General features: G+C 45.9%; 1 protein-coding gene across 2 annotated transcripts in view; it reads left to right on the forward strand.

Annotated features, from left to right (window-relative positions):
• Window positions 1–25062, forward strand: part of SH3D21 (SH3 domain containing 21) — a 174096-nt gene extending 149034 nt beyond the window's left edge. The window contains exons 13-18 of one of the 2 annotated variants that reach the window (XM_040337338.1): window positions 1486–1547; window positions 6598–6713; window positions 8364–8429; window positions 10143–10312; window positions 13372–13435; window positions 24622–25062. In XM_040337338.1, coding sequence (XP_040193272.1) covers window positions 1486–1547; window positions 6598–6713; window positions 8364–8429; window positions 10143–10312; window positions 13372–13435; window positions 24622–24660 — 517 coding nt within the window. In that variant the 3' untranslated portion in view covers window positions 24661–25062. The remainder of the gene's footprint in view (window positions 1–1485; window positions 1548–6597; window positions 6714–8363; window positions 8430–10142; window positions 10313–13371; window positions 13436–24621) is intronic. The other variant, XM_040337339.1, reaches the window with a different exon arrangement.
• The last annotated feature ends 1596 nt before the right edge of the window (window positions 25063–26658 follow it).

Genomic DNA, 26658 nt, shown 5'->3' on the forward strand with positions numbered 1-26658 from the left:
GTGAAAACGTTGTTTTAAACGTCGTTTTTTGCTACACGGTCAATTTCTGTGAAGTAAAAAACAACGTTTTGAAAAACGACGCATAAAATTGAAGCATGCTTCAATTTTTTTTGTCGTTTTTCACAAGACATAAAACAGCGTTTTCCCCCACACACGGTCATTTAAAGTGATGTTTTTAAAAACGTCTCAAATCTGCCTCACTGCTCCTGTTTAGCAAAACCTAGCTGTGCGACAGAATTGATCAATATCCCCCTATGATTACTGTATCCTAACGGTGTCTGACAAACAGTATTTCACAAAAGTGAGTACACCCCTCACATTTTTGTAAATACTTTATTATATCTTTTCATGTGACAACACTGAAGAAATGACACCTTGCTACAATGTAAAGTAGTGAGTGTACAGCTTGTATAACAGTATACATTTGCTGTACTCTCAAAATAACTCAATACACAGCCATTAATTTCTAAACTGCTGGCAACAAAAGTGAGTACACCCCTAAGTGAAAATGTCCAAATTGGGCCGAATTAGCCGTTTTCCCTCCCCCACTTTTCTCTACATCTGTTCAAAATGTAGAATTTACACAGAATCTCTCAGCTCTGAAAAGCAGGGGGCGGGGAACTGAAGTTACACTCTGCAGAGCTCAGTGAGGGGAGCTTTTGAGTCCTGATTGGAGGGAAGGGACACTCCTCCTTTACACAGCACATAGGAACAGAGCTTAGTGCTCTGGAATGAGACAAGTACACACTACAGAGGAATATGCTTTTTTCATATTTCATGTCTGAGGTTTACAACCACTTTAAACAGATTTTGTTCTAAAAGTTCTTGAAGCATATGCATAATCTATGAATTGCATTATATCCTCTTTTTACCTAAAACATCATTTATGTATAGTTAGGGTTGCCACTTTTTCTTCAAGCCAAAACCAAACACTTTAGCGGTGCACAGCAATTTTATTTTTATTTTTATATACACTGTAGGATTGTAACAGACTTGAGGCACCTTTGGACACCCCAAAGAGAATAGTAATGTGGCACACATAGTGCTCCCTTACCCTCCTGTCAGGCCCTGTTCCAAGTCACATTCCTGTCTGAATAATGTGTCTGGGTTTCAGGTGGACTGAAAACTGGAAACATGATTCAAAACCCAGACTGTTCAGGTGAATCCCAGGCAGATGACCACCATTAATATGATAAAAACAGAAACCTTCCACCTTGGTCAACGTATAACACACACAGCTTGTTAACAAAACAGATACTGTCTCTGTATGTAGATCATTTTCGAGACATACTTTTTATGGGAATCCTAATACCTGTTTTGCAGACTAACAGAAACATATAACCTTTAGCCCACAATGGATAGTGTCAGGAGAAATTGAAGTATGATTCTGATTGCCAAATACGGGGAAAGGCCCACAATTCTTTTGAATAACACTTTGATAAATGTAACTTACTTTACTGTCAATGCTTTATCAATATTCCACAGGTCCACTACAGAATCCCAGACAAAGTTAACAGAGGAAAAGAAAGAAAAAAGCAAGGAACCAAGTAAGTAAAAATGTCCAATGCACATTAAAAAGGTATTATCCCAAAAACAAATTGTAATACATTGCAGATTATCAATCCTTAGATGTCATGGCTGCATTTTTTAAGTGGTTGTAAACCCTAGAAAAAAAAAACCTGCAAGACAAAGCCATAATGAACTAGTATGCATAGCACACTAGCTCATTATGAATTACTTACCTTACTTCGAAGCCCCCGCTGCGGTCCTCGTACCCCCCTCTGGCCGGCGACATTGCTCCCGGGGTTACTTCCAGGTATCGCTGGCTCCGGCGCTGTGATTGGCCTGGAGCCGCAATGACTTCATGCAGGAGCCGCCGGTAACGGCACACTCACCGAAGCAATGGCACATACGCAGGTTTGGGAGATATCCAGGGTAGCTACAGGTAAGCCTTATTATAGGCTTACCTGTAGCAAAAAGTGGTTGTAAAGGGTTTGCCTCAACCTTCAAACTGCTACATCTGCAGGACAGTTTTTTTTTCGCTCAAAAATAACAGACTTACTAGCTAGATCACCGGGTATAAATAAAGGAGGTTTAAACAAAAAAAAAATATGATAAGCTTGGGACTGAAAGATAACATATGCATTTATGGAGAATCTTGTATGTATATAAATATATATTGTTGAAAGTTAAGAAGCATGTTGGTATTGATCTGGAAGCATGTGGAAGCATGCTGGTTAACCACCTCCCTACTGCCGTATTATAAAAAAAAAAAAAAAAAAAATGCTGGGAGGTCCCTGTCTGTTTCTGGAGTGATGTTTATAAATGGTACTCCAGAAATAGCCCTCAGGCGGCCAGTGTACCCAATAATGGCTGTGAATTGAGCTGTCATTGGACATTCCATTTACAGACATGGGCCCAGATTCAAGAAGCTATTGCGCCCGCGCAACCATAGGTTGCGCGGCGCAATAGCTGTTTTGCTCCCGCGTAGCGAATGCCCCTGATTCAGGAACATCGCTACGCGGACTGCAGCCTAGGATATGACAGGCATAAGCCTCCTTATGCCTTCATATCTCAGGCTGCATTCTTGCGTTGTCCGCTAGGGGGCGCGGCCATTGTGATCGGCGTATAGTATGCAAATAGCATACTACCACCGATTCACAAAAGTTGCGCGGGCCCTGCGCACGCAAGGTACGGAGTTTCCGTACGGCGACTTTAGCGCAAGGTTGCTCCTGCTGTAGCAGGGGCAGCCAATGCTAAAGTATAGCCGCCCTTCCCGCTCGTGAAATTTAAATTTCACGTCGTTTACGTAAGTGATTCGTGAATGGCGCTGGACGCCATTCACGTTCACTTAGAAGCAAATGACGTCCTTGCGACGTCATTTGCCGCAATGCACGTCGGGAAAGTTTCCCGACGGAGCATGCGCTGTTCACTCGGCGCGGGAGCGCGCCTAACTTAAATGATTCCCGCCCCCGGCGGGATCATTTACATTAGGCAGCCTTACGCCCGGCTATTTAGCATATCGCCCGCGCAATTTACGGAGCTACTGCTCCGTGAATCGCGGGCATATCAAAATATTTGCGTGGGCGCAGAGCAAAAATCGTTGCCCTTTGCCCACGCAAATATTGCGCGGATCTACCTGAATCTGGGCCATGATGGTGTGCAGACTCAATCTGAGCAACCCTGTACAGTGTGATTGCTGTGATGGCCAATCATAGTTATCATACAGTAGGTGAACCCGATTTTGTGTCAATCTCGCTCTCTTTCTCGGCGAGATTGAGCACCTACGAGCCCCATCGCGGGAGCCAGCGCCGAGCTGGCTTGCCGCGATGGAGACAGAGCCGTCATAGAAGCGACGGGAGATCCGACTTGGATTCCCGCCAATTCTACACGTGTGCGGCGTTTGTTATGAATCCTGAGGGGGAAGTCCCCGCCGGATTTTAAATAAAAATCCGGCATGGGTCCCCCCTCAGGAGCATACCGGGCCCTTAGGTCTGTTATGGGTTGTAAGGAGAGCCCCCCTACGCCGAAAAAAACGGCGTAGGGGGTCCCCCTACAATCCATACCAGACCCGTATCCAAAGCACGCTACCCGGCCAGCCAGGAAGGGAGTGGGGACGAGCGAGCGCCCCCCCCCCTCCTGAGCCGTACCAGGCTGCATGCCCTCAACATGGGGGGGTTGGGTGCTCTGGGGCAGGGGGGCGCACTGCGGCCCCCCCACCTCAGAGCACCCTGTCCCCATGTTGATGAGGACAGGGCCCCTTCCCGACAACCCTGGCCGTTGGTTGTCGGGGTATGCGGGCGGGAGGCTTATCGGAATCTGGGAGCCCCCTTTAATAAGGGGGCCCCCAGATACCGGCCCCCCACCCTAAGTGAATGAGTATGGGGTACATCGTACCCCTACCCATTCACCTGCAAGAAAAGTGGTAAAAACACAAATAAACCACACAGTGTATTAAAATATTTTATTTTTCTGCTCCGGAGGCCCCCCCTGTCTTCTTTATTAGCTCTTTTACCAGGGGGAGCTTCTTCTTTGACGTCTTCGGGTGGGTGGGGGCCGCCGTCTGGTTCTCTTCCACCGCCGGGGGGGGGTGGCTTTTAAAAAAGCCCCCACCCCCCCGGCGGGTTTCCTCCGGCGTCTTCAGCGGGGCTCTTCTTCTTCCGCTATCCCGACGGGTCTTCTCCGCTATCCGGGGGGTCTCGCCGCTGTTGACTCGTCGCACCCCGGTTCTTCGTCTCGCAGTCCGAAGAAGAACTCACAGCACGGAAGAAGACGTACAGCACGGAAGAAGGGACCGGACTGCGAGACGAAGAACCGGGGTGCGACGAGTCAACAGCGGCGAGACCCCCCGGATAGCGGAGAAGACCCGTCGGGATAGCGGAAGAAGAAGAGCCCCGCCGAAGACGCCGGAGGAAACCCGCCGGGGGGGTGGGGGCTTTTTTAAAAGCCACCCCCCCCGGCGGTGGAAGAGAACCAGACGGCGGCCCCCACCCACCCGAAGACGTCAAAGAAGAAGCTCCCCCTGGTAAAAGAGCTAATAAAGAAGACAGGGGGGGCCTCCGGAGCAGAAAAATAAAATATTTTAATACACTGTGTGGTTTATTTGTGTTTTTACCACTTTTCTTGCAGGTGAATGGGTAGGGGTACGATGTACCCCATACTCATTCACTTAGGGTGGGGGGCCGGTATCTGGGGGCCCCCTTATTAAAGGGGGCTCCCAGATTCCGATAAGCCTCCCGCCTGCATACCCCGACAACCAACGGCCAGGGTTGTCGGGAAGGGGCCCTGTCCTCATCAACATGGGGACAGGGTGCTCTGAGGTGGGGGGGCCACAGTGCGCCCCCCTGCCCCAGAGCACCCAACCCCCCCATGTTGAGGGCATGCAGCCTGGTACGGCTCAGGAGGGGGGGGGGCGCTCGCTCGTCCCCACTCCCTTCCTGGCTGGCCGGGTAGCGTGCTTTGGATACGGGTCTGGTATGGATTGTAGGGGGACCCCCTACGCCGTTTTTTCGGCGTAGGGGGGCTCTCCTTACAACCCATAACAGACCTAAGGGCCCGGTATGCTCCTGAGGGGGGACCCATGCCGGATTTTTATTTAAAATCCGGCGGGGACTTCCCCTTCAGGATTCATAACAAACGCCGCACACGTGTAGAATTGGCGGGAATCCAAGTCGGATCTCCCGTCGCTTCTATGACGCGCTTGCTGGGATGTGCTGTCACTATTCCAGTGAGTGCAAGATGTCGGCGAGATCTCGGCACCATGTCGCCGAGTATCAGCGCGACGCTGTCGTGCTAAAAGCACAATATCACAAACACCTACTGTAAATGTAAACATTACTACTGTGTACATCTGAGAGCCCACCTCTTAGGCTGGCCATTTATTTTAAAATTTCCTTATACAACTTTCCTTTAGATTTACCAAAACCATATAATATGGTTAACCTAAACACTTTCAATTTGTTGCAATCAAGCAGGCCCTTGCACTACATAGTGGAAAGTAAATCTAAAGGAAATTGAATAAGAAAATTGTCTAATGTATGGCCAGCCTAACACTTACAACGGAGGATGGAGGAACTAACAAATTAATTATCATTTATTAGTTCTAGAGCACAAACAGGCAATTCTGGATGGGAGTGGATTTTGGGATACTTCTTTTGTACCCTTTAACCTTCCTTTTCTCCCCTGTACATCTTATCTCTATTCTGTATGACCTGTATATTAACCCCTCATCTCCCTTATTCTGCACATCTGAACATTGACCCCATTCATCTCCATCTTCCCACTGTATATGACCTATACATTAAAGTGTTACTAAACCCAGAACCTGCATTCACTATATCTGGTCTCCCACAGTACACAGAACATGGAGATACAATAGTTTTAGTAAATATAAACTGCTAAATACCTTTTCTCATCAGCGGTTAGAACAGTCTTGTGACTTCTATCAGTGTCTGGTTAAAGCTTGTAGGAGAAGTTTTAATTCTACTCTGACTGTCCTGTGAGGCTGCAGGACCTCTGACCCTCTGTGCAGACAGGGCTGATTGGCCCTGTGCTGATCACATGCACTAGCCTTAGAAAAAACAATCTGGCAATACACACCAAACTCTGCTGTGCAGCTTATCCCCAAGCCTCTGTACTGTATCAGGAGATATATTGGGGACTCTGGAAGAGGGATAGATTCAGAGGAGACAGGATCAAACAGCCTTTTTACACAATGCAGAGAATTAACCCCATAAGGTTGAACAGTGAGTATAACAAGCATGCTTTACTGCATATACAGATTGATTTTACTCTTGTGTGTTTAGTAACACTTTAACTCCTTTACCACCTGTGATGCTGCTGTACCTATTGCTCCATTACCAAGCTCCATGTTTCAAGAACCCTCTTAGACAAGAGAATGACTGTTTAAATATTTAAATCCATGCTGGTCAGAATGGCCATCAAGATAGTCCTGAGCAAAAGCCACCCGACTTTAACATGGGTCATTGGTTAATATCAGTGTAATACACTGATATTAACCAACTAATACCAACTAAGTAGCTAGTTCTAACTTAGGCAGACTGTTCTTCTGATGTTTTTTTTTTCCATACCCTGTAGATACCTCTACGCTAGATGGACTTAAAGTGTCATCAATGAAACTGGCACATCCCACAGCAGACAGACCAAAAATGCAGGGTAAACGGCCACCGAAGACCAAGGTTATGTCTTCAGAGGTGAACTAATAGTTTTATGGTCTATTTGAAACCTCTGTAAAGAATATACACTGTGTTCTTAAAGGGGTTGTAAAGGTAAAAAAAAAAAATCCCTAAATAGCTTCCTTTACCTTAGTGCAGTCCTCCTTCACTTACCTCATCCTTCCCATTTGCTTTTAAATGTCCTTATTTCCTCTGAGAAATCCTCACTTCCTGTTCTTCTGTCTGTAACTCACCACAGTAATGCAAGGCTTTCTCCCTGGTATGGAGAAAGCCTGTCGAGGGGGGCGAGCAGGAGTGTCAGGACACTCTCTACTTTGCAGATAGAGAAAGGAGCTGTGTGTTAGTGGGCGTCCTGACACTTTTGCTCGCCCCCAATGATCAGAAGCCAAAGAAGAAAAAAGTGTATGAACACAAGTTGATTACAATAAGCAATTGACCAGGCAGTTAGCCACGTAAAAAAAATTAAAAGTGGAAAAATGCATATAAGAAAAATATAGTTATGTGTGAATAGTCCAATAGTAGTGCATAAAAAGACTGTATAAAGTACTGTCCAGCAAAGTAATTATATAACAACAGAAAAAAAAATGCAAAATTAGTTGATTAAGTAGAAAAAATCCTCATAACAAGTTCAGGTACCGCCAACACCCCACCTGTGCTATCAATCAGGAGAAGTGTGCTGATGTGTACACAGGGGGTAACAGCAAGTCAACATAGGAGAGAGTCCCCCAAGAAACAGAGGAGATGAGCACCCTAGGGCCCACCACACCAATGTCCCCCTTCTAGAGGGGTCATATACTAGAAAGAGGAGCCCAAATCCAGCGCCACCAATGCTTATACCCCAGGGTAAGTGTGCTGTTTAGGAAGGGCTAAGGCAAAACCAATGAATACTGATAACATAAACAAAGCTTTGCTTTGCTACAGCCTAGCTAAAAACATAACATTTTGGAAATGGCCACTCAAGCTTAAAAAGCAGGCACAAAAAAAAAAAAAAACACCCTTGCAGTTGGGTGGCCCCACACACACGTGGCAAGGGTTAAAAGCTTGTTAAGTCTAGGGGGTTGCAGAACATTGTGTATAACTTATCTTACTCCCCACTCCAGCAGGCTCCCTTGATCTGTGCAGCCAGTCCAGAGCTCCCTACTCTGCAAGAATTCTGGCATCCACCACGTACAATATAGGGTTAATAGCCCTACACTGTATGTGACGATGCAAAGGCCCCATCCACAAAAGGGAGCTTAAGAGAAAGGAGATGAGCAGGGAGTCAGATAAGTAATACGGCCTCTTCTTCAAACCTCTAGACTTAATGAGCATCTAACCATTGCTGTTCATAGGGGCCCACTGCAAGGATTATTTTATGTGTGCAGAGTTGGGCTTTAGGGTAGGGTCCCTACACCTCCATTACAGGCTAGTAAAGCTTGCCGTGTGTTTGTGTTTAAGAAGCATTATTTGAAGTCAGTTTGTTTTGCTAGACTTTTTGAAAACCTGCCTCATACGATAAGGTGCTTGTGTTGGGATCTTTTTTAACCCATATACATTCAGAGTGATACACCTCTTTATTTGAGTCATCTTTTTTTTAGGAAAAGTGCAAAATTTTGTATATATAGAAATTAGGAAATTGTTTGATATTATTTGAAGTCGTTTACTTTTTGGAATCTTGTATTTTTGTAGACTGACTCCGTAAGCAGTAAAGAAGAAGATCAGTTGAATTCCCACATTAAAAGCCCTCCAGCTAAGGTACAGCCTTATATATGCCTGCTCTAACCTGTATACACCTGTATTGAAAATAGACATAATGATATAGCATTACCTTTAGGGCATACGTACAGGTAACACCTGTTTGATGCATGTTCTTAAAGGGCCTTGAGGGACAGTTTTCAAATCTGTCCATCAGAAAACAATGCTAAACAGGAGCATTGAGACAGATTTCATATATTTCATATATTCTTCCCTCTACTGCTCTTAAAGGGACACTAAAGGAATTTTTTTTTTTAAGCTAAATAGCTTCCTTTACCTTACTGCAGTCCTGGTTTCATGGCCTCGTTGTTCGTTTTTGCTGTAATCCTTCTCTGTTCTGAACACTTCCTGGCTGTCTGTTTCCTGGTGAAAAAAGTAATGGGAGCTTTCTCTCTGTGGTCACTAATCAAGGAGGTGTGATTACTGTGGGGCAGATCCACGTACATCGGCGCATATTTGCGTCGGGCGTAGCGTATCTAAGATACACTACGCCGCCGTAACTTACTTTTTTTTGGTATCCTCAAAGAATGCGCGCCGTAAGTTACGGCGGCGTAGTGTATCTTTGGCGGCGTAAGGGCGCGCAATTCAAATGGATGTGATGGGGGCGTGTTTTATGTAACTACGTCTTGACCCGACGTAAATGACGTTTTTTTTCAACTGCGCATGCGCCGTCCGTGGGGGTATCCCAGTGCGCATGCTCGAAATTAAACCGGAACAAGCCAATGTTTACGACGGTGACGTCATTCTACACAAATCCCTATTCGCGAACGACTTATGCAAACGACGTAAAAAATTCAAAATTCGACGCGGGAACGACAGCCATACTTAACATAGGATACGCCTCATATAGCAGGGGTAACTATACGCCGGAAAAAGCCGAACGCAAACGACGTAAAAAAATGCACCGGACGGACGTTCGTGGTTCGCCGTATCTAGCTAATTTGCATACTCGACGCAGAATTCGACGTAAATGCCACCTAGCGGTTGGCGGAAAAATGCACCTACGATCCGACGGCGTACTAAGACGTATGCCTGTCGGATCGATCCCTCATTCCGTCGTATCTTGTTTTGTGGATACAAAACAAAGATACGACGCGGGAACTTTGAAATTACGTGTGGATCTGGCCCTGTGTGTCTAAAACCCCTCAACACCAATCAGTTTCGTTATCCAAACCATCACTGCCAATACAGATGCAGCAGAGAAGCAGGAAACATGCAAAAACAAAACTGTAGGTATGATTGATTTTTATCTATTTTTAATCATTTTTAAAAGGAATCAGTTAACTATTATGTCTCTATACCCTGTAAACAGTCATTTCAGCAAAACAAATGTTTTCCTTTACAACTCCTTTAAGTAGTTCTAACAGAATAAAACCTGCCCCTACCCCTGACCATGTTTTAACTTTGTGTCTGTTTAGAATAACATCTGATTCATGTTCACTGGTAAATCTATCAGATCATAGCAAAGTTTGTCTCAGTTTGATGCCCAGGATTCTAGTTGTTAGGGTAACACACACACACACACACACATATATATATATATATATATATATATATATATATATATATATATATATATATATAGCTGTTGCATATACTTTGCCAAATAAGAAACAGCCTAAATTGCTTTTAATTGTGTAGCTGATTTGCTTGATAAATGTCCACCTTTATTTTTTTTTAAATAAATGCAGTCACTTGTGTTTTCATCCACAGAGTACCCCTAAAATCACTATTAAATCAGCCACTCCGTCTACAAAGAGCAGTACATATGCTCAAATATCCAAGAAGAGCCCAGAACCTGCACAGAATGCTCAAGTAGAAGGGCTTACAGAGGAAATCAAAGCACTTAAAATTATGCTTGAAATACTTAAAAACAAGCACATGTGAGTTATCTTTTTTCTCAAGTTATAGTTGCAATAGTAATTTATATATTTTATATACTTTTTACTATGGAACTTGTCATACAAACACATCTTACCATATGTGTTATACAGTTAACGTGTGCAAACAATATGAAAAAATAAATAAAAATCTAGAACATACAAAAAAAAGTAATTTTCTGACCGTCAACCTGAAAATAACTTATAAACACTTAAAAACTTTACCGTTAACTTCAAACTAGCCCATAATTATAACCTTTTATCTGAACCTAATCTCCAAAGTTAAATTGGAGGTCCGCCAACCATTCTTTTTCTTATTATTTTTTTTTTAAGCCATTCTGACACTTTGCTAAACACTATGTAACACTCACTTGTTTGGTGTATTAATTCCCCGATGTCCATTTTCGATTATAAAATGAACTTATAAAATCTTATGATGGCCGCTTCCATCTTGCTTGTGGGCATGTGAAGCCCACAAGCATTGATTTCTGGGAATGCGAAGCTCCCAGCATTCACCGCTCGTTCCCGCGCATGCTTATTGTGTACGGCCTCTCAGGATTTCTCGGCGGCGTTCCGCACTGACTCATGGGAAGCTTGACACTTAGCTCCCAGGAGACAGTGCGCCTCAGAAAATATACTCTAGGCACACTCTAGGCTGAATATGGGTCACAGAAGTTCAGAACTAAGTGATCTCCTATGACCCACAGGAAAAGTAGGACAAAAGACCTTTGGCCTTACTTCCCCTTCAGGCCCATTTCACACTTGTGCGACTTGTCCTGCAACTTGGGACTGCAAAGTCACATGACAAGTCGTACTCCATGATTTTCAGTAATTAGTACCATTCATATCTGTGCGACTTCAAATTAGTCCCTGCACTACTTTGGTCCGACTTTGAGGCGACTTGGTGTCCCTAGACCTCAACATTACAACATTACACAGGCATTGCTTCAAGTCGTGGCAAAATTGCATCAAAGTCATGGCAAAATCGCACGTCTTTCAGGTTGCACAAGTGTGAAAGAGGCCTTAAGGACACTGAAAGGCCCAATGCCTGATTGGGCATTCATTCATTAATTTGGCCAGAATATTATGAATAAATCGCGTATCTTTGTGCGGGCGTAACGTATCCTATATACGTTACGCCTCCGCAACTTTGACAGGCAAGTGCCGTATTCTCAAACCAAAGTTGCGGCGGCGTAGCGTAAATAGGCCGGCGTAAGCCCGCCTAATTCAAATGTGGTTGATGTGGGCGTGTGTTATGTTAATTGAATGTGACCCCACGTAAATTACGCTTTTTACGAACGGCGCATGCGCCGTCCGTGAAAGTATCCCAGTGCGCATGCTCCAAATTAACCCGCAAGAAGCCAATGCATTCGACGTGAACGTAAATGACGGCCAGCCCTATTCGCGAATGACTTACGCAAACAATGTAAAATTTTCAAAATTCGACGCGGGAACGACGTTCGTACTTAACATTGGTACGCCGCATGTACGCCTCATATAGAAAGGGTAACTTTACGCCGGGAAAAGCCTAATGTAAACGGTGTATCTGTACTGCGTCGGCCGGGCGTACGTTCGTGAATTTGCGTATCTAGCTGATTTACATATTTCTTGGCGTAAATCAGCGTACACGCCCCTAGCGGCCAGCGTAAATATGCATTTAAGATATGACGACGTAAGAGACTTAACTCGTACGAGAATCCGGGCCCTAGTGTTTAGGTGTGTTTACATGCATTTAGGCCCCTTTCACACTTGTATGATTTGTCCTGCGACTTGGGACAGCCAAGTGGCATAAGAAGTCGTTCCCCATGTTTTCCAATGAATAGCATTCATATCTGTGCGACTTTAAGTTACACCGACTTCAAAGTAGTTCCTGTACTACGTTGGTCTGACTTTGATGCGAGTTACACAGGCATTCTCTGAAATCGCGGAAAAAGCGTGTTAAAATCGTGGCCGCAAAATCTCTGCAAAATTGTGCGACTTTGAATTCGCAGTAGTGTGAAAGGGGCCTTAGGTGCATTTAGGCATGCTCAGCATTTTTTTCTGCTCAAATGCTCCTCTCCTGAACATGCTGGTGGCACTTTTTTTTCAGCCCCTAATGCCCTGCACACACGATCTGAGTTTCCGTCGGAATAAACTCTGACGAGTTTTTCCGTCAGAATTCCGTTCAAACTGTCCTGCATACACACGGACACATCAAATTCCGACCGTCAAAAACGCGGTGACATACAACACAACGACGAGCCTAGAAAAATGAAGTTCAATACTTCCGAGCATGCGTCTAATTGTTTCATGCATGTTTTTTTTCTCCGTCGGAGTTTCATACAGACGAATGGAATTTTCGTCTGAAAAAAAGAGAACATGTTCTCTTTCTAACTGCCCAATGGGGCATACACACGGTCGGAATATCCGATGAAAGAATTCCATCGGAAATTCCGATCGTGTGTACGAGGCATAAGGCTACTTTTAGGCGCTAAAAGGCTAAAAATAGCACCTGTAAAGCGCCTGAAATATGCTTCCCCTGCAGCCCCAGTGTGAGACCCCGAGTGCTTTACCATTGGAGCAGTGCGCTTGCAGGACAGGAAAAAAAGTCCTGCAAGCAGCATCTTTGGGGCATTGCAGGAGCTGTGTATACACGGCTCCTAAAGCTCTCCTGCCCATTGAAATCGATGGCCAGCGCTGCCAAAGCGCCTGCACAGCTCTTCGTCAGCGGAACTTTTAACCTTTTTTCAGCCGCTAGTAGAGATGTGTGCGCTGCAAAAACGCTGCAAAAACAACGATAAACGGCCGCTAAAACTAGCGGCGCTTTACTGGCCCCCAGCCGCCCCGGAGATGTGTGCGCCATTGAGAGAGGCGGTCACACTCTTCTGTCATTTGGATTAAATGCAAGGAAACCTGCATCTAATTTGCATAATTGAGAACCCAGTCCCAATGTTAATTGTTCCAGGAGTCTATTATTTCTTGAACATCTACAACAAAAGAAACACAACCATATTGACTTTCAGCTGTTATATTATGCCTTTTTACAGAAATTAACCAGTATTGTTGTTCCCGCTTTTTTATAGGACAGATATGCAAGAGATTAGATCAGAAATGAGTGAAGAGAGAGTGAAGCGACTAGCACTGCAGGTAAGTGATAAGATGCTGTATTTTCCTATGTCATGGACAGCACAGTGTTTACCACTCCTTCCATACAGCAGTCGGCTACTGCATTTTAATTTTACCAGGAAGCTGCTCTGCATGGCTGAGGCTATTTTAGAGGTTTCCAGCTAGGGTTGCCACTTTTTCTTCCAGCCAAACCCAAACACTTTAGTGGCACACAGCAAAATCATTTTTCTAGCTAATGCTCTAATTTTGTGACACTTTCCAAAACCATATGGTAAACTGACGCCATATTTTGGGGTCCTTTGCCTCGTGGCCCTCCTGGCACGAGGTGTGTGTTGCGTGATTTCCAGCCCCGGGACCACGTTGGCCCGAGGCCGGATCTCTATCAGTAGGCCCAGTTATGCTGACTGGGGCCTAAGAATCAAGAGGGATCTCAAGCTGTCCATCTAAGCGAAGGAAGCTACACTTAATAAAGAAAACCAGGGGGAGGACCTGCCCTGGAGGAGACCAAGCGGAAGGCTGATGTCTCGGGATAGGCCTGGTGACTTTATTAAGGAGGGATCCACAACTCAAGTTGTCCTACAGTTCGTCGGGTCGACTTAAAGTAGGGTGACCAGACATCCCTGGTTTCCGGGGACAGTCCTCGGATTAAGGACACTGTCCCCGGACCAAGTCTGTCCCCGGTTTTGTCCCCAGATTGGATTTGAACAGGGGCTGGGGCAATTTCAAAGTCAGTCGGTGCAGAATGACTAAAAAAAATCAGAATTACACCCCCCCCCCCCCCGCTCCATTGCTCCTACTAGTTTAGGAGGGGTGTATTTTTTTTTCCATTATCTGTGCCCCTTTCTGATGATCATGTGCTGGTCGGAGCGGAGGGAATATTTCTTCAGTTTCGAGCACATGCCCATTCAGCTCCGCTCGCATATTCTTCTGCCTTGGCTCAAGTCCCGGCCAGCCGACTGCCTGCTTATCTTTTTGCCTTCCCTGGCGGAGTGATCTTCCTCCACTCCCCACCCAGGAGTAGCCGGGGCCCAGAGAGTAATGCCGCGTACAAACGATAATTTTTCAGCATGAAAGAAACGTAGTTTTTCAGCATGTCTAAAAAACGACGTTTTCCCAACTTCACCATGAAAACGACGTTGCCTACACACCATCGTTTTAAAAAAATGATCTAGCAAAGCGCGGTGACGTACACATACGACGGCACTATAAAGGGGAAGTTCCATTCGCCTTTGGGCTGCTTTAGCTGATTCCGTGTTAGTAAAAGACGATTCGCTCTTTTTTGTCTGTTACAGCGTGATGAATGTGCTTACTCCATTATGAACGGTAGTTTTACCAGAATGAGCGCTCCCGTCTCATAACTTGCTTCTGAGCATGCTCGTTTTTTTTGTCGTTTTAGCCCACACACGATCATTTTTTACAACCCGAAAAACGACATAGTTTAAAACGACGTTAAAAAATGCAGCATGTTCGAAAAAAAAAAAAATTTTGTTTTTCAGAACCTGAAAAATTATGTGAAGCCCACACACGATCATTTTAAATGATGTTTTTGAAAAACAAAGTTTTTTTCATGCTGTAAAATGATCGTGTGCACGCGGCATGAGACTTGACAGGTTGTGAGGTGGGCTGCGATGGGCAGAGAGTCGCTGATTGCGGCCATAACTAGTAAAAAAAATTGTCCCCAGATTTAATTTAAAAAATCTGGTCACCTTAGCTTAAAGGCTCTTTAACTGTATGGCTGGAAGTTCAGGTATTACATCCTGTGGCAGAGGATTGTTCCGGACTGTTCAATTTGCTCTCAATCAGTCTGTGGCAGAGACTGTTATCGAACTGGTTCGTGCTTCATTCCGGCTGCTAGGCCAGGTGAGAGGGGTCTAACCGGGTGAGCAATACCCACTCAGGAGGGAGTGGTGAATGACTTTGGAGTTTAGGGGTTTTCCCCAGTGATCTGTACCGAGTACCAGAACCTTCCCTTTCCCCTTCATCCTTCTACATTCTTTACAGGTTTTAAGAAAAAGAATAAAACCTGACAGTTAGAGGTTTTACATCTTGTGTGGACATTGGAATTCTTTCAGACTTTCTTCCCCTAGATCAGGGGTCTCCAAACTACGGCCCGCGGGCCACATCCGGCCCGCCAGGCCATTTATTCCGGCCCGCAGCGTGAATCCTTAGTTCCCCTGTTAGTTGTGGAACCTGCGCTGCATATTCGCCCCAGGCAATATGCAGCGCAGGTCCCGCAATCCCTCCCGGCGTCTCACTGTGTGTGTTGGCTGCTGGCTGGGACCACGGCATCCCAGCAGCCAATGAGGTGTTTAGGGCAGACCTGTTGCCGCCTCCCTGCTCCCGCCTCCCGCCTCGCTGTTAACCAGTAACGAGTGTGTAATACCAGCGGGGCGGGAGTCGGGAGATGCAGCAGGTCTGCAGTGCACAGCCAGTGATGGAGAGTGGAGACGCGCTGGACACATGCAAGGAGGGGGGCTGATACACTTGTGTGGGGGTGGGTTGAATGGCGCTGATGGGGCACAAACATCTGGGGGCTGATGACTCTGATGGGGACACACGTGGAGGGGGTTTTTCATACTGATGGGGACACAAATTTTGGGGGACTGATGACTCTGCTGGGGACACACGTGGAGGGGGGGTTGTAGACTGATGGGGGCACAAATGTTGGGGGGCTGATGACTCTGATGGGGACACAAATGTGGGGGGGGTGATGACTCTGATGGGGACATACATGTGGGGGGGGGGCTGATGACTGATGGGACATAAATATGGGGGGGGGGGGGGTGATGACTCAGATGGGGACATAAATGTGGGGGGGGGGGGGTGATGACTCTGATGGGGACACAAATATCTGTGGGGTTTGATGGGGACACAAATGTGGGGGTGCTGGTGGCTCTTATGGGGACACAAACATGTGAGGAGGGGGGCTGATGGCTCTAATGGTGACACAAATATGCAGGCGGGGGTGGGCTGTGATGGGGACACAAATGTGCAGGGAGACTCGGATAAATGATGGGGGGGCTCTAATGGGGACACCAATTTTTGGGGATACTGATGGGGAAACAGATGAATGCGGAGACTGATGGGGACACAGATGAATGGGGACACAGATGGATGGGGACACAGATGGATGGGGACACAGATGATGGGGACACAGATGATGGGGACACAGATGAATGGGGACACAGATGATGGGGACACAGATGATGGGGACACAGATGAATGCGGAGACTGATGGGGACACAGATGAATGGGGACACAGATGAATGGGGACACAGATGAATGGGGACACAGATGAATGGGGACACAGATGAATGGGGACACAGATAAATGGGGACACAGATGAATGGGAAGACTGATGGGGACACAGATGAATGGGGAAACTGATGGGGACACAGGTGGATGGGGACACAGATGAATGGGGACACATATGAATGGGAAGACTGATGGGGACACAGATGAATGGGGACACAGATGAATGGGGACACAGATGATGGGGACACAGATGAATGCGGAGACTGATGGGGACACAGATGAATGGGGACACAGATGAATGGGGACACAGATGAATGGGAAGACTGATGGGGACACATATGAATGGGGACACATATGAATGGGGACACAGATGAATGGGGACACAGATGAATGGGGACACAGATAAATGGGGACACAGATGAATGGGAAGACTGATGGGGACACAGATGAATGGGAAGACTGATGGGGACACAGATGAATGGGGACACAGGTGGATGGGGACACAGATGAATGGGAAGACTGATGGGGACACAGATGTATGGGGACACAGATGAATGGAAAGACTGATGGGGACACAGATGAATGGGGACACAGGTGGATGGGGAAACTGATGGGGACACAGGTGGATGGGGACACAGATGAATGGGGACACAGATGGATGGGGAAACTGATGGATGGGGACACAGATGGATGGGGAAACTGATGGATGGGGACACAGATGGATGGGGAAAATGATGGGGACACAGATGAATGGGGAGACTGATGGGGACACAGATGAATGGGAGACTGATGGGGACACAGATGAATGGGGAGACTGATGGATGGGGAGACTGATGGGGACACAGATGAATGGGGAGACTGATGGGGACACAGATGATGGTGACACAGTTGGATGGGGAGACTGATGGGGACACAGATGAATGGGGAGACTGATGGGGACACAGATGAATGGGGAGACTGATGGGGACACAGATGAATGGGGACACAGATGATGGGGACACAGATGGATGGGGACACAGATGGATGGGGACACAGATGATGGGGACACAGATGAATGGGGACACAGATGAATGGGGACACAGATGAATGGGGACACAGATGATGGGGACACAGATGATGGGGACACAGATGATGGGGACACAGATGATGGGGACACAGATGAATGCGGAGACTGATGGGGACACAGATGAATGGGGACACAGATGAATGGGGACACAGATGATGGGGACACAGATGATGGGGACACAGATGATGGGGACACAGATGATGGGGACACAGATGAATGCGGAGACTGATGGGGACACAGATGAATGGGGACACAGATGAATGGGGACACAGATGAATGGGGACACAGATAAATGGGGACACAGATGAATGGGAAGACTGATGGGGACACAGATGAATGGGAAGACTGATGGGGACACAGATGAATGGGGAAACTGATGGGGACACAGGTGGATGGGGACACAGATGAATGGGGACACAGATGAATGGGAAGACTGATGGGGACACAGATGAATGGGGACACAGATGAATGGGGACACAGATGATGGGGACACAGATGAATGCGGAGACTGATGGGGACACAGATGAATGGGGACACAGATGAATGGGGACACAGATGAATGGGAAGACTGATGGGGACACATATGAATGGGGACACAGATAAATGGGGACACAGATAAATGGGGACACAGATGAATGGGAAGACTGATGGGGACACAGATGAATGGGAAGACTGATGGGGACACAGATGAATGGGGAAACTGATGGGGACACAGGTGGATGGGGACACAGATGAATGGGGACACAGATGAATGGGAAGACTGATGGGGACACAGATGTATGGGGACACAGATGAATGGAAAGACTGATGGGGACACAGATGAATGGGGACACAGGTGGATGGGGAAACTGATGGGGACACAGGTGGATGGGGACACAGATGAATGGGGACACAGATGGATGGGGACACAGATGGATGGGGACACAGATGGATGGGGAAAATGATGGGGACACAGATGAATGGGGAGACTGATGGGGACACAGATGAATGGGAGACTGATGGGGACACAGATGAATGGGGAGACTGATGGATGGGGAGACTGATGGGGACACAGATGAATGGGGAGACTGATGGGGACACAGATGATGGTGACACAGTTGGATGGGGAGACTGATGGGGACACAGATGAATGGGGAGACTGATGGGGACACAGATGAATGGGGAGACTGATGGGGACACAGATGATGGTGACACAGTTGGATGGGGAGACTGATGGGGACACAGATGAATGGGGAGACTGATGGGGACACAGATGATGGTGACACAGTTGGATGGGGAGACTGATGGGGACACAGATGAATGGGGACACAGATGGGGACACTGATGGGGACACAGATGATGGTGACACAGTTGGGTGGGGAGACTGATGGGGACACAGATGAATGGGGAGACTGATGGGGACACAGATGATGGTGACACAGTTGGATGGGGAGACTGATGGGGACACAGATGATGGTGACACAGTTGGATGGGGAGACTGATGGGGACACAGATGAATGGGGACACAGATGGGGACACTGATGGGGACACAGATGATGGTGACACAGTTGGGTGGGGAGACTGATGGGGACACAGATGAATGGGGAGACTGATGGGGACACAGATGATGGTGACACAGTTGGATGGGGAGACTGATGGGGACACAGATGAATGGGGACACAGATGAGGACACAGATGAATGGAGAGACTGATGGGGACACAGATGGATGGGGACACAGATGATGGTGACACAGATGAATGGAGAGACTGATGGTGACACAGATGATGGTGACACGGATGTAAAGCCTCATGCACGCTGGAAGTTTAGCCCCGCTGCATGATGCTCCAGCGTTTAGGTGCCAGCAAAGAATAGAGGAGCACCATTCAATCTTGCTGTCAGCAGTAAGTCAAATTCTATTCTATTCTTCTTCTACTGTGGATTTATTTATAAATTTTTTTTTTTTTTTCCGGCCCGCGAATATGTGTAAAATATAGAATGTGGCCCTCGAAGTAAAAAGTTTGGAGACCCCTGCCCTAGATGATGAATGTTAAGGTAACGTGCAAGGCCCAAAACTAACCAGCAGCTCCTATGGGGTAGTGCTACATATATGTCAGATTAGGCCAGACTTTACCCCATCTCCCTTGTGCCCAAACAAACATGCTTTTGCAGGATTAGCTGTATAGATATTTCTACATCATAAATACATATAAAATAATACAGTATAGTAACTCTGAACTATCCATGTTTCTTCATCAGAGTTAAAGGCTCTATATAGCCCTCCCTACCTGGCAGAGCCAGATATTCTGTATTTGACATTTTCTCTATTGTACTTCACCATCGCAAGGAGGTCACCATGACACAACACAACCATTCCACCAGCTTTCTAAGAATGGAAATAATGACACTAAAGCAACAAGCAAAGCCTTTGTTTCAGTGGAACACTACAAAATTCAAACAATATTTAACACGAACCTGTGGCCTCCTTAAACTCCTGACAAACACCTAACTACACATGTGAAATACATACACATGAGAGCTGATTTGCCTACATCCAGCTGTATTTCTCTGCATACATTCCCAAGATGTACACAGCACTGTTACACAGCACAGCTAGGCTGGTGACCTCACATTTCTTTACTGTAGTTAAAGTAGTTACATATACCCAGTGAAGTGACTGGCCTCTGGTGATACACAGAGGTTAAACAAATCCTCCTACATAAGTTGTACATATTTATCTGTAGTCTTCTCTTCTCTACATCCGTTGAAAGTCCAGAATTTATAAAGTTGTCTGAGAGTTCAGAAAAAAAGGGGGCAGAGAGCTGTAATGACACACTGCAGAGCTCAGGGAGAAGAGGTCTAAGAGCTGATTGGAGGGAAGGGTCACCCTCCCCTTCACACAGATCACAGGAACAGAGCTGAGGCTGTCAATCTGCTGGAGGTCCCTTCCCTTTTACCATTATTCTCTTGGTGTCAGGAAAAATTGTCAGACGTGATTCATGCTGACAGCAGAGGAACAAATCAGCAGGCTAAAATGACACTTAGTGCTCTGGATTGAGACAAGTACACACTATAGAGGGATATGCTTTGTTCATATTTCATGTATAAACAGTAAAAAAGGGAGGACAGACCATATTGGCCCCATAAAGAATGAGGAAGGAAATTTGATTACAAAGGATGGGATGATGGTGAAGATATTACATTTATTCTACTCCTCAGTCTTCACAAGGGAATTGGGGGCTTCAATAACAAAAACTGCAGTGTTTGTTCTCATGACACATCACAGGAAGCACCCTCATGACTAAGAGAGGACAGAATTAGAAATAGACTTGGAAAACGTAACATTAATAAGTCACCGGGACCAGATATCTTGCACCTGAGGGTACTTAGGAAACTCAGTCAAGTAATTGCCAGACCATTGTTCCTAATTTTTACTGACAGTCTACTGACTGGAATGGTACCAGCTGATTGGAGAAAAGCCAATGTAGCACCAATATTTAAAAAGGGCCCAAAATACATCCCTGGAAATTACAGACCAGTTAGCCTAACATCAATAGTATGCAAGCTCTTAGAGGGGATAATAAGTGACTACTGTATATACAAGATTTTTAGTAATGAAAACGGTATTATTAGCAGTAATCAGCATGGATTCATGAAGAATTGTTCTTGTCAAACCAATCTATTAACCTTCTATGAGGAGGTGAGCTGCCACCTAGATAAAGGATATTTGTATTATTATTAATTTTTTACTAATAATTGCTGGGATCTGCGACATTGCGGCGGACAGATCGGACACTTTTGACACATTTTTGGGACCATTGACATTTATACAGCGATCAGTGCTATAAAAATGCACTGATTACTGCGTAAATGTCAATGGCAGGAAAGGGGTTAACACTAGGGGGCAATCAATGGGTTAAATGTGTTCCCTGGGAGGTGTTTCTAACTGTGGGGGGATGGGACTGACTGGAGGAGGAGAGAGGTTGCTGTTCCTGATCACTAGGTACAACAGATCTGCCTCTCCTCCCCTGTCAGAACGGGGATCTGTCTGTTTACATTGACAGATTCCCGTTCTGGCTCTCCGAGGAGTGAATGTGGGTGGCCGGCGAAAATCGGGCATCGGCTCCGGCGTTGTGCCGCAGGCGCGCTTGCCCCCTAGAGCTCTTAAAGTGGCCGGTGTACAATGACGATTTGCACTGGAGAGCCAAGAGGAAGTAGAGAGTAGAAGAGAGGAAAGTGACCCTGTGCTCCAGTACCCACCAGCCAGAGACAGCTCTAATCGGGTAAAGATCTTGGATCCCCCGTCAGGTATTCCACCCAGGGGTCCCACACTTTCTTAAACATCTGCATTTTATCTTGTAATATTGCAGACATACGTTCATTTAGCATAATCCAGGAAAGTTTATTCTTAAGTTGTGCAAATGGTAAGGCTGCCGTAATTGCAATAATAATTTTTGCTGAAATAAATATAAATGATATGAGATGTCTCTGAGATTTTGATGCCGTCTCCACCGTACTACCCAACAGAGCCTGTCTCTGGGATTTCACTAGATTGACCTGGGTGAGGGAGTAGATAAAATTGTACACTCTAATCCAGAAGCGCCGTACCTTAGGGCACTGCCACCACACATGGTACATGGTTCCTTGCTGTCCACATCCGCGGAAACACAGTGGGGATGCTGCCGGCACATATGTTGCCAGCCTAGCAGGAACCATATACCATCGCAAAAGCACTTTATAATTGGCTTCAATAATTGATGTATTTATAAACGACTTTAAAGGGTCACTAAAGGAATTTTTTTTAGCTAAATAGCTTCCTTTACCTTGCTGCAGTCCTGGTTTCATGTCCTCATTGTTCGTTTTTGCTTTCATGTTGCTGTAAATCCTCTCTGTTCTGGACACTTCCTGGTTGCCTGTTTCCTGATGACCACAGTACTGGGAGATTTCTCACGGTGGTCACTAATCAAGGAGGTGTGAGTAAAACGAAACTGGATTGGTGCTGAGGAGTTTTAGACAAAGTATCACTGCTCTCTATTGGCTGACTGCCCTCTAGTGGCTCTCTGTACATCAGAGAACCAGCAAACAACAGCAAAAACGAAACTACACTGCAGGCACATTATATGATTGTTTTTTATCTATTTTTAATCATTTTTAAAAGGAATCAGTTAACTATTATGTCTCTATGCCCTGTAAACAGTCATTTCAGCAAAAAACTGTTTTTCCTTTAGTGACCCTTTAAGGGCCCCTTGGGCCATACTATGCCATTCATCCAGATCAATCGTCTCCTGGTGGTCTGCCTCCCATTTCACCATATAAGCCTGTTTAATAGAGGAATTAGTCAAGATAGTATACATTTCAGAGATATGTCCTCCGATTTTATCGAAGTTCTGACACAGGTACTCCATCAGGGACATAGTAGCCATATCAGAACCTCGCAACAAAGTGCTCAAGAAGTGCAAGATCTGAGCACATCGGAAATATTGAGAGGGCGGCATTTGATATTTCTCCATTAAAACTTGTCTTGTCAGTATACCTTTATGATCGCACAAAACAGCTATTCGTAGAAGCCCTTTGTTGGTCCACCAAGCAAATGTTCTGGGGGTGAGGCCGGGGTGAAATTTGAATATCCGAAAATAGGGGCTAATGGAGTATGCTGGGATTTGAACTTGTATGATTTCGTCAATCTATCCCAAATGTGCAGGGATGAGGATAGCCCTGGGCATAGAATTGGGGGCCGGTCCTTAGGCGATAACCATAAAATATGCGATATCGGCCTTTCCTTACATGCATATTCCTCCATCTGCATCCATATAGGATGGGGCTTGGTAGAGTGAAACCTGGCTAGTTGAGCCAGCTGTGCTGCGTAATAGTATTTTTGCAAATCTGGGGTACCCAGTCCACCTTTCCTTTTAGGGGTAAAAAGAGTGCGTTTATTCACCCTAGGCCTAGGAATTTTATTTCATGTTCCCTCAAGCATCATGTTGACAGGAGGTCTGAGTAGGGAAGCAGGGTGATGTGCTTTAAGGTGAAAGGACCAGTTGTACCAAATTACAATGGTGCCCTTTGCATCCACATAGAAAAAAGCCCTGGAATATGCTCCAAGACAAGGTCTTATGGTTCAATGTTCTTTTTTGGTCTTAACCAGTCACATTTAGGAGACTGACACATCTATTGCTTGTTTATTATTACTTCCACAGAAAACTATGGAAGTCTTCTCTGTTGCTGGAAACAAGCTTGGGTATTGTCAAATCCTGCAAAGGTCAATGTGTTTTAATAGACTAGGGCGAATCCAGCCCTCCAGGCCATTTCATGTGGCCCTCGCACCCCTCCGGCAGCTGCGGCAACCCCCTTGTCTCTGCTCCCACCTTGACTCAGCAGTCAACAGCAGAGAGGAGGTCATAACTCCTCTGCCAGATCCTGCGCTTCTCCTTGCAGTTTCGGAGAGGCTTATTTCTGTTCAACCCCTTCCCTGTCTCAGCAGTCGGCAACAGAGAGGGGGACAGACCTCCTTCTACAGATTCTGTGCTTCTCTGTGCAGCTGCAGCACCCCCTCATCTCTACCTCCCCCTGGTTTCAGCAGTCAGTAGACTCCAGCCCTCCTCTGATCCTCCTCCAGGCTCTGCACTTTCTGCTTCCCAGTTTTGCCCCCAGCTTCTTCACAGAAGTAGCACAAGGTAAAGGGGGTACAATGTAATGCAAGAAAGGGTGGGGGCCTCTTGACTTCTGATTGCAGGGAGGCTCTTAGCTTTTGATGTAAGGGGGAGCTCTGGACATCTAGTCTTACAGATATATCTGGCCCTTTGAGGGCAACCATAATGCTGATGCAGCCCATGATGAAAGTGAGTTTGACACCCCTAGACTAGGTTAACAAAGCGTGTCATTTTTGTAACTTTTGTCTTGTTTCTGCAGATGGAGGTTGAAAACCTGAAGAAACTATCATCATCCTAGCTGAATTCTTGGGCTGGTCCCACAAGCACACAAAGTGATCTGTTGACATCAGTCACCGGTGACAGGTCTATACAACTTCAGATACACAGTATTTCTGTATGCTTCATTCAGGAGGAAAGACACTATTTGACGTATTGAGATCAGATCATGTGAAACCTCAGAAATGAAAAAATGATAGCACTGCCCCCAAATGTTTACCACATATTATAGTAGTTTAGTACATTTGATTTCATTGTTTCTGTATATTTCTTGAAGCCACATGTCAATAATGGCCCATTTTGGTTCTTGGCCTGTTCCCATGACCCATCAAGACTTTAAAAGGTGTTGGTTCAAACTCCAGAGCAAGACAGTACCAAACCCAAGATAAACGGACAAAGAAATAAAATATGTTCTGCTTTCCCTCTATCTAAATAGATTGTTTGTGTTCTCTTGCAAGTTTTATTTATGTATGGTTGATATTGGCATTGCACCTAAATATTAGACTACATTTGGAGTGTCCACATGTAACACATCTTAGGCCCCGTACACACGACCAGTTTCCTCGGCAGAATTCAGCTTCCGACCGAGTTTCTGGCTGAATTCTGCCGAGAAACCCGGCCGTGTGTACACTTTCGGCCGAGGAAGCCGACGAGGAGCTCGACGAGGAAATAGAGAACATGTTCTCTATTTCCTCGTTGTTCTATGGGAGCTCTCGCCCCGCCGAGCTCCTCGGCGGCTTCAGTGCTGAACTGGCCGAGGAACTCGATGTGTTTGGCACGTCGAGTTCCTCGGCCGTGTGTACGAGGCCTAAAGCTTAATATAGAAATGGCATTTTCAAGTGAAGTTGTTATGTCAAGTATTTTTGTATGTTTTGGTATTGTAAGGCCAAATGGAAGCTTTATTTTTAATGTATTTGTTGCACATGACTTGTCACATGATTTTCGGTGCTATATAAATGCTCTGCAGGGGTTTAGCTAAGCCACTCCGATGTTTATATAAGTTAGCAAACCCATGCCATGCAATACACACTTTTGAGCATGCTCCTGCCTTGACCCACTGCCTGATAGTAACGTTGGCCATACATTATACAATTTTCTAGTACAATTTTCCTTCAGATTTAAAAAAAAAAAAAAACATATAATCTGAGGTCAAACCTAAACACTTTCAATTTGTGTGCAATAACCCAGGCCATTACACTGTTGCAGGCAAATCGGAAATAAATTGAATGGGAGAATTGTATCGTGCATGGCCAGGCTTTACCAATTGAGCCCCGCGCTATTGACAAAAGACGTCAACAGCGCGGTTCTCAGGTGCCAAGTGGACGTCTTTGGACGTCATTTGAAAGCAGTACCCACGCGCGCCACTGGGGGGCGCGCGGCGGGTAACCACTGTGCCGCCGCATCGCTGGGGACCCGATGCGTGTACCTGGCAGCCACGATGTCCGCCGGGTACACGCGATCGCCAGTGACACAGCCGGTAACAGCAGGACGTGGAGCTCTGTGTGTAAACACAGAGCTCCACGTGCTGTTAGAGGAGAGGAGACCGATCTGTGTCTCTTGTACATAGAGACACAGCGTCGGTCACCTCCCCCAGTCACCCCCCTCCCCCCACACAGTTAGAACACACCCAGGCTACACATTTAACCCCTTCCTCACCCCCTAGTGTTAACCCTTTCACTGCCAGTCACATTTATACAGTAATTAGTGCATTTTTATAGCACTAATCGCTGAATAAATGTGAATGGTCCCAAAATTGTGTCAAAAGTGTCCGATACGTCCGTCGCAATATCGCAGTCCCAATAAAAATCGCAGATCGCCGCCATTACTAGTAAAAAAAAATAATGAAAAAAATCATAATTCTGTTCCCCATTTTGTAGGCGCTATAACTTTTGCGCAAACCAGTCGCTTATTGCGATTTTTTTTTTTTTTTTACAAAAATACGTCGAAAAATACGTATCGGCCTTAACTGAGAAAAAAATAGTTTTTTTTTAAAAAAATGGGATATTTATTATAGCAACAA

The sequence above is a fragment of the Rana temporaria genome, chromosome 2 (genome assembly GCF_905171775.1).
Source record: "Rana temporaria chromosome 2, aRanTem1.1, whole genome shotgun sequence".
In the NCBI taxonomy this organism is placed as follows: Eukaryota; Metazoa; Chordata; class Amphibia; order Anura; family Ranidae; genus Rana; species Rana temporaria.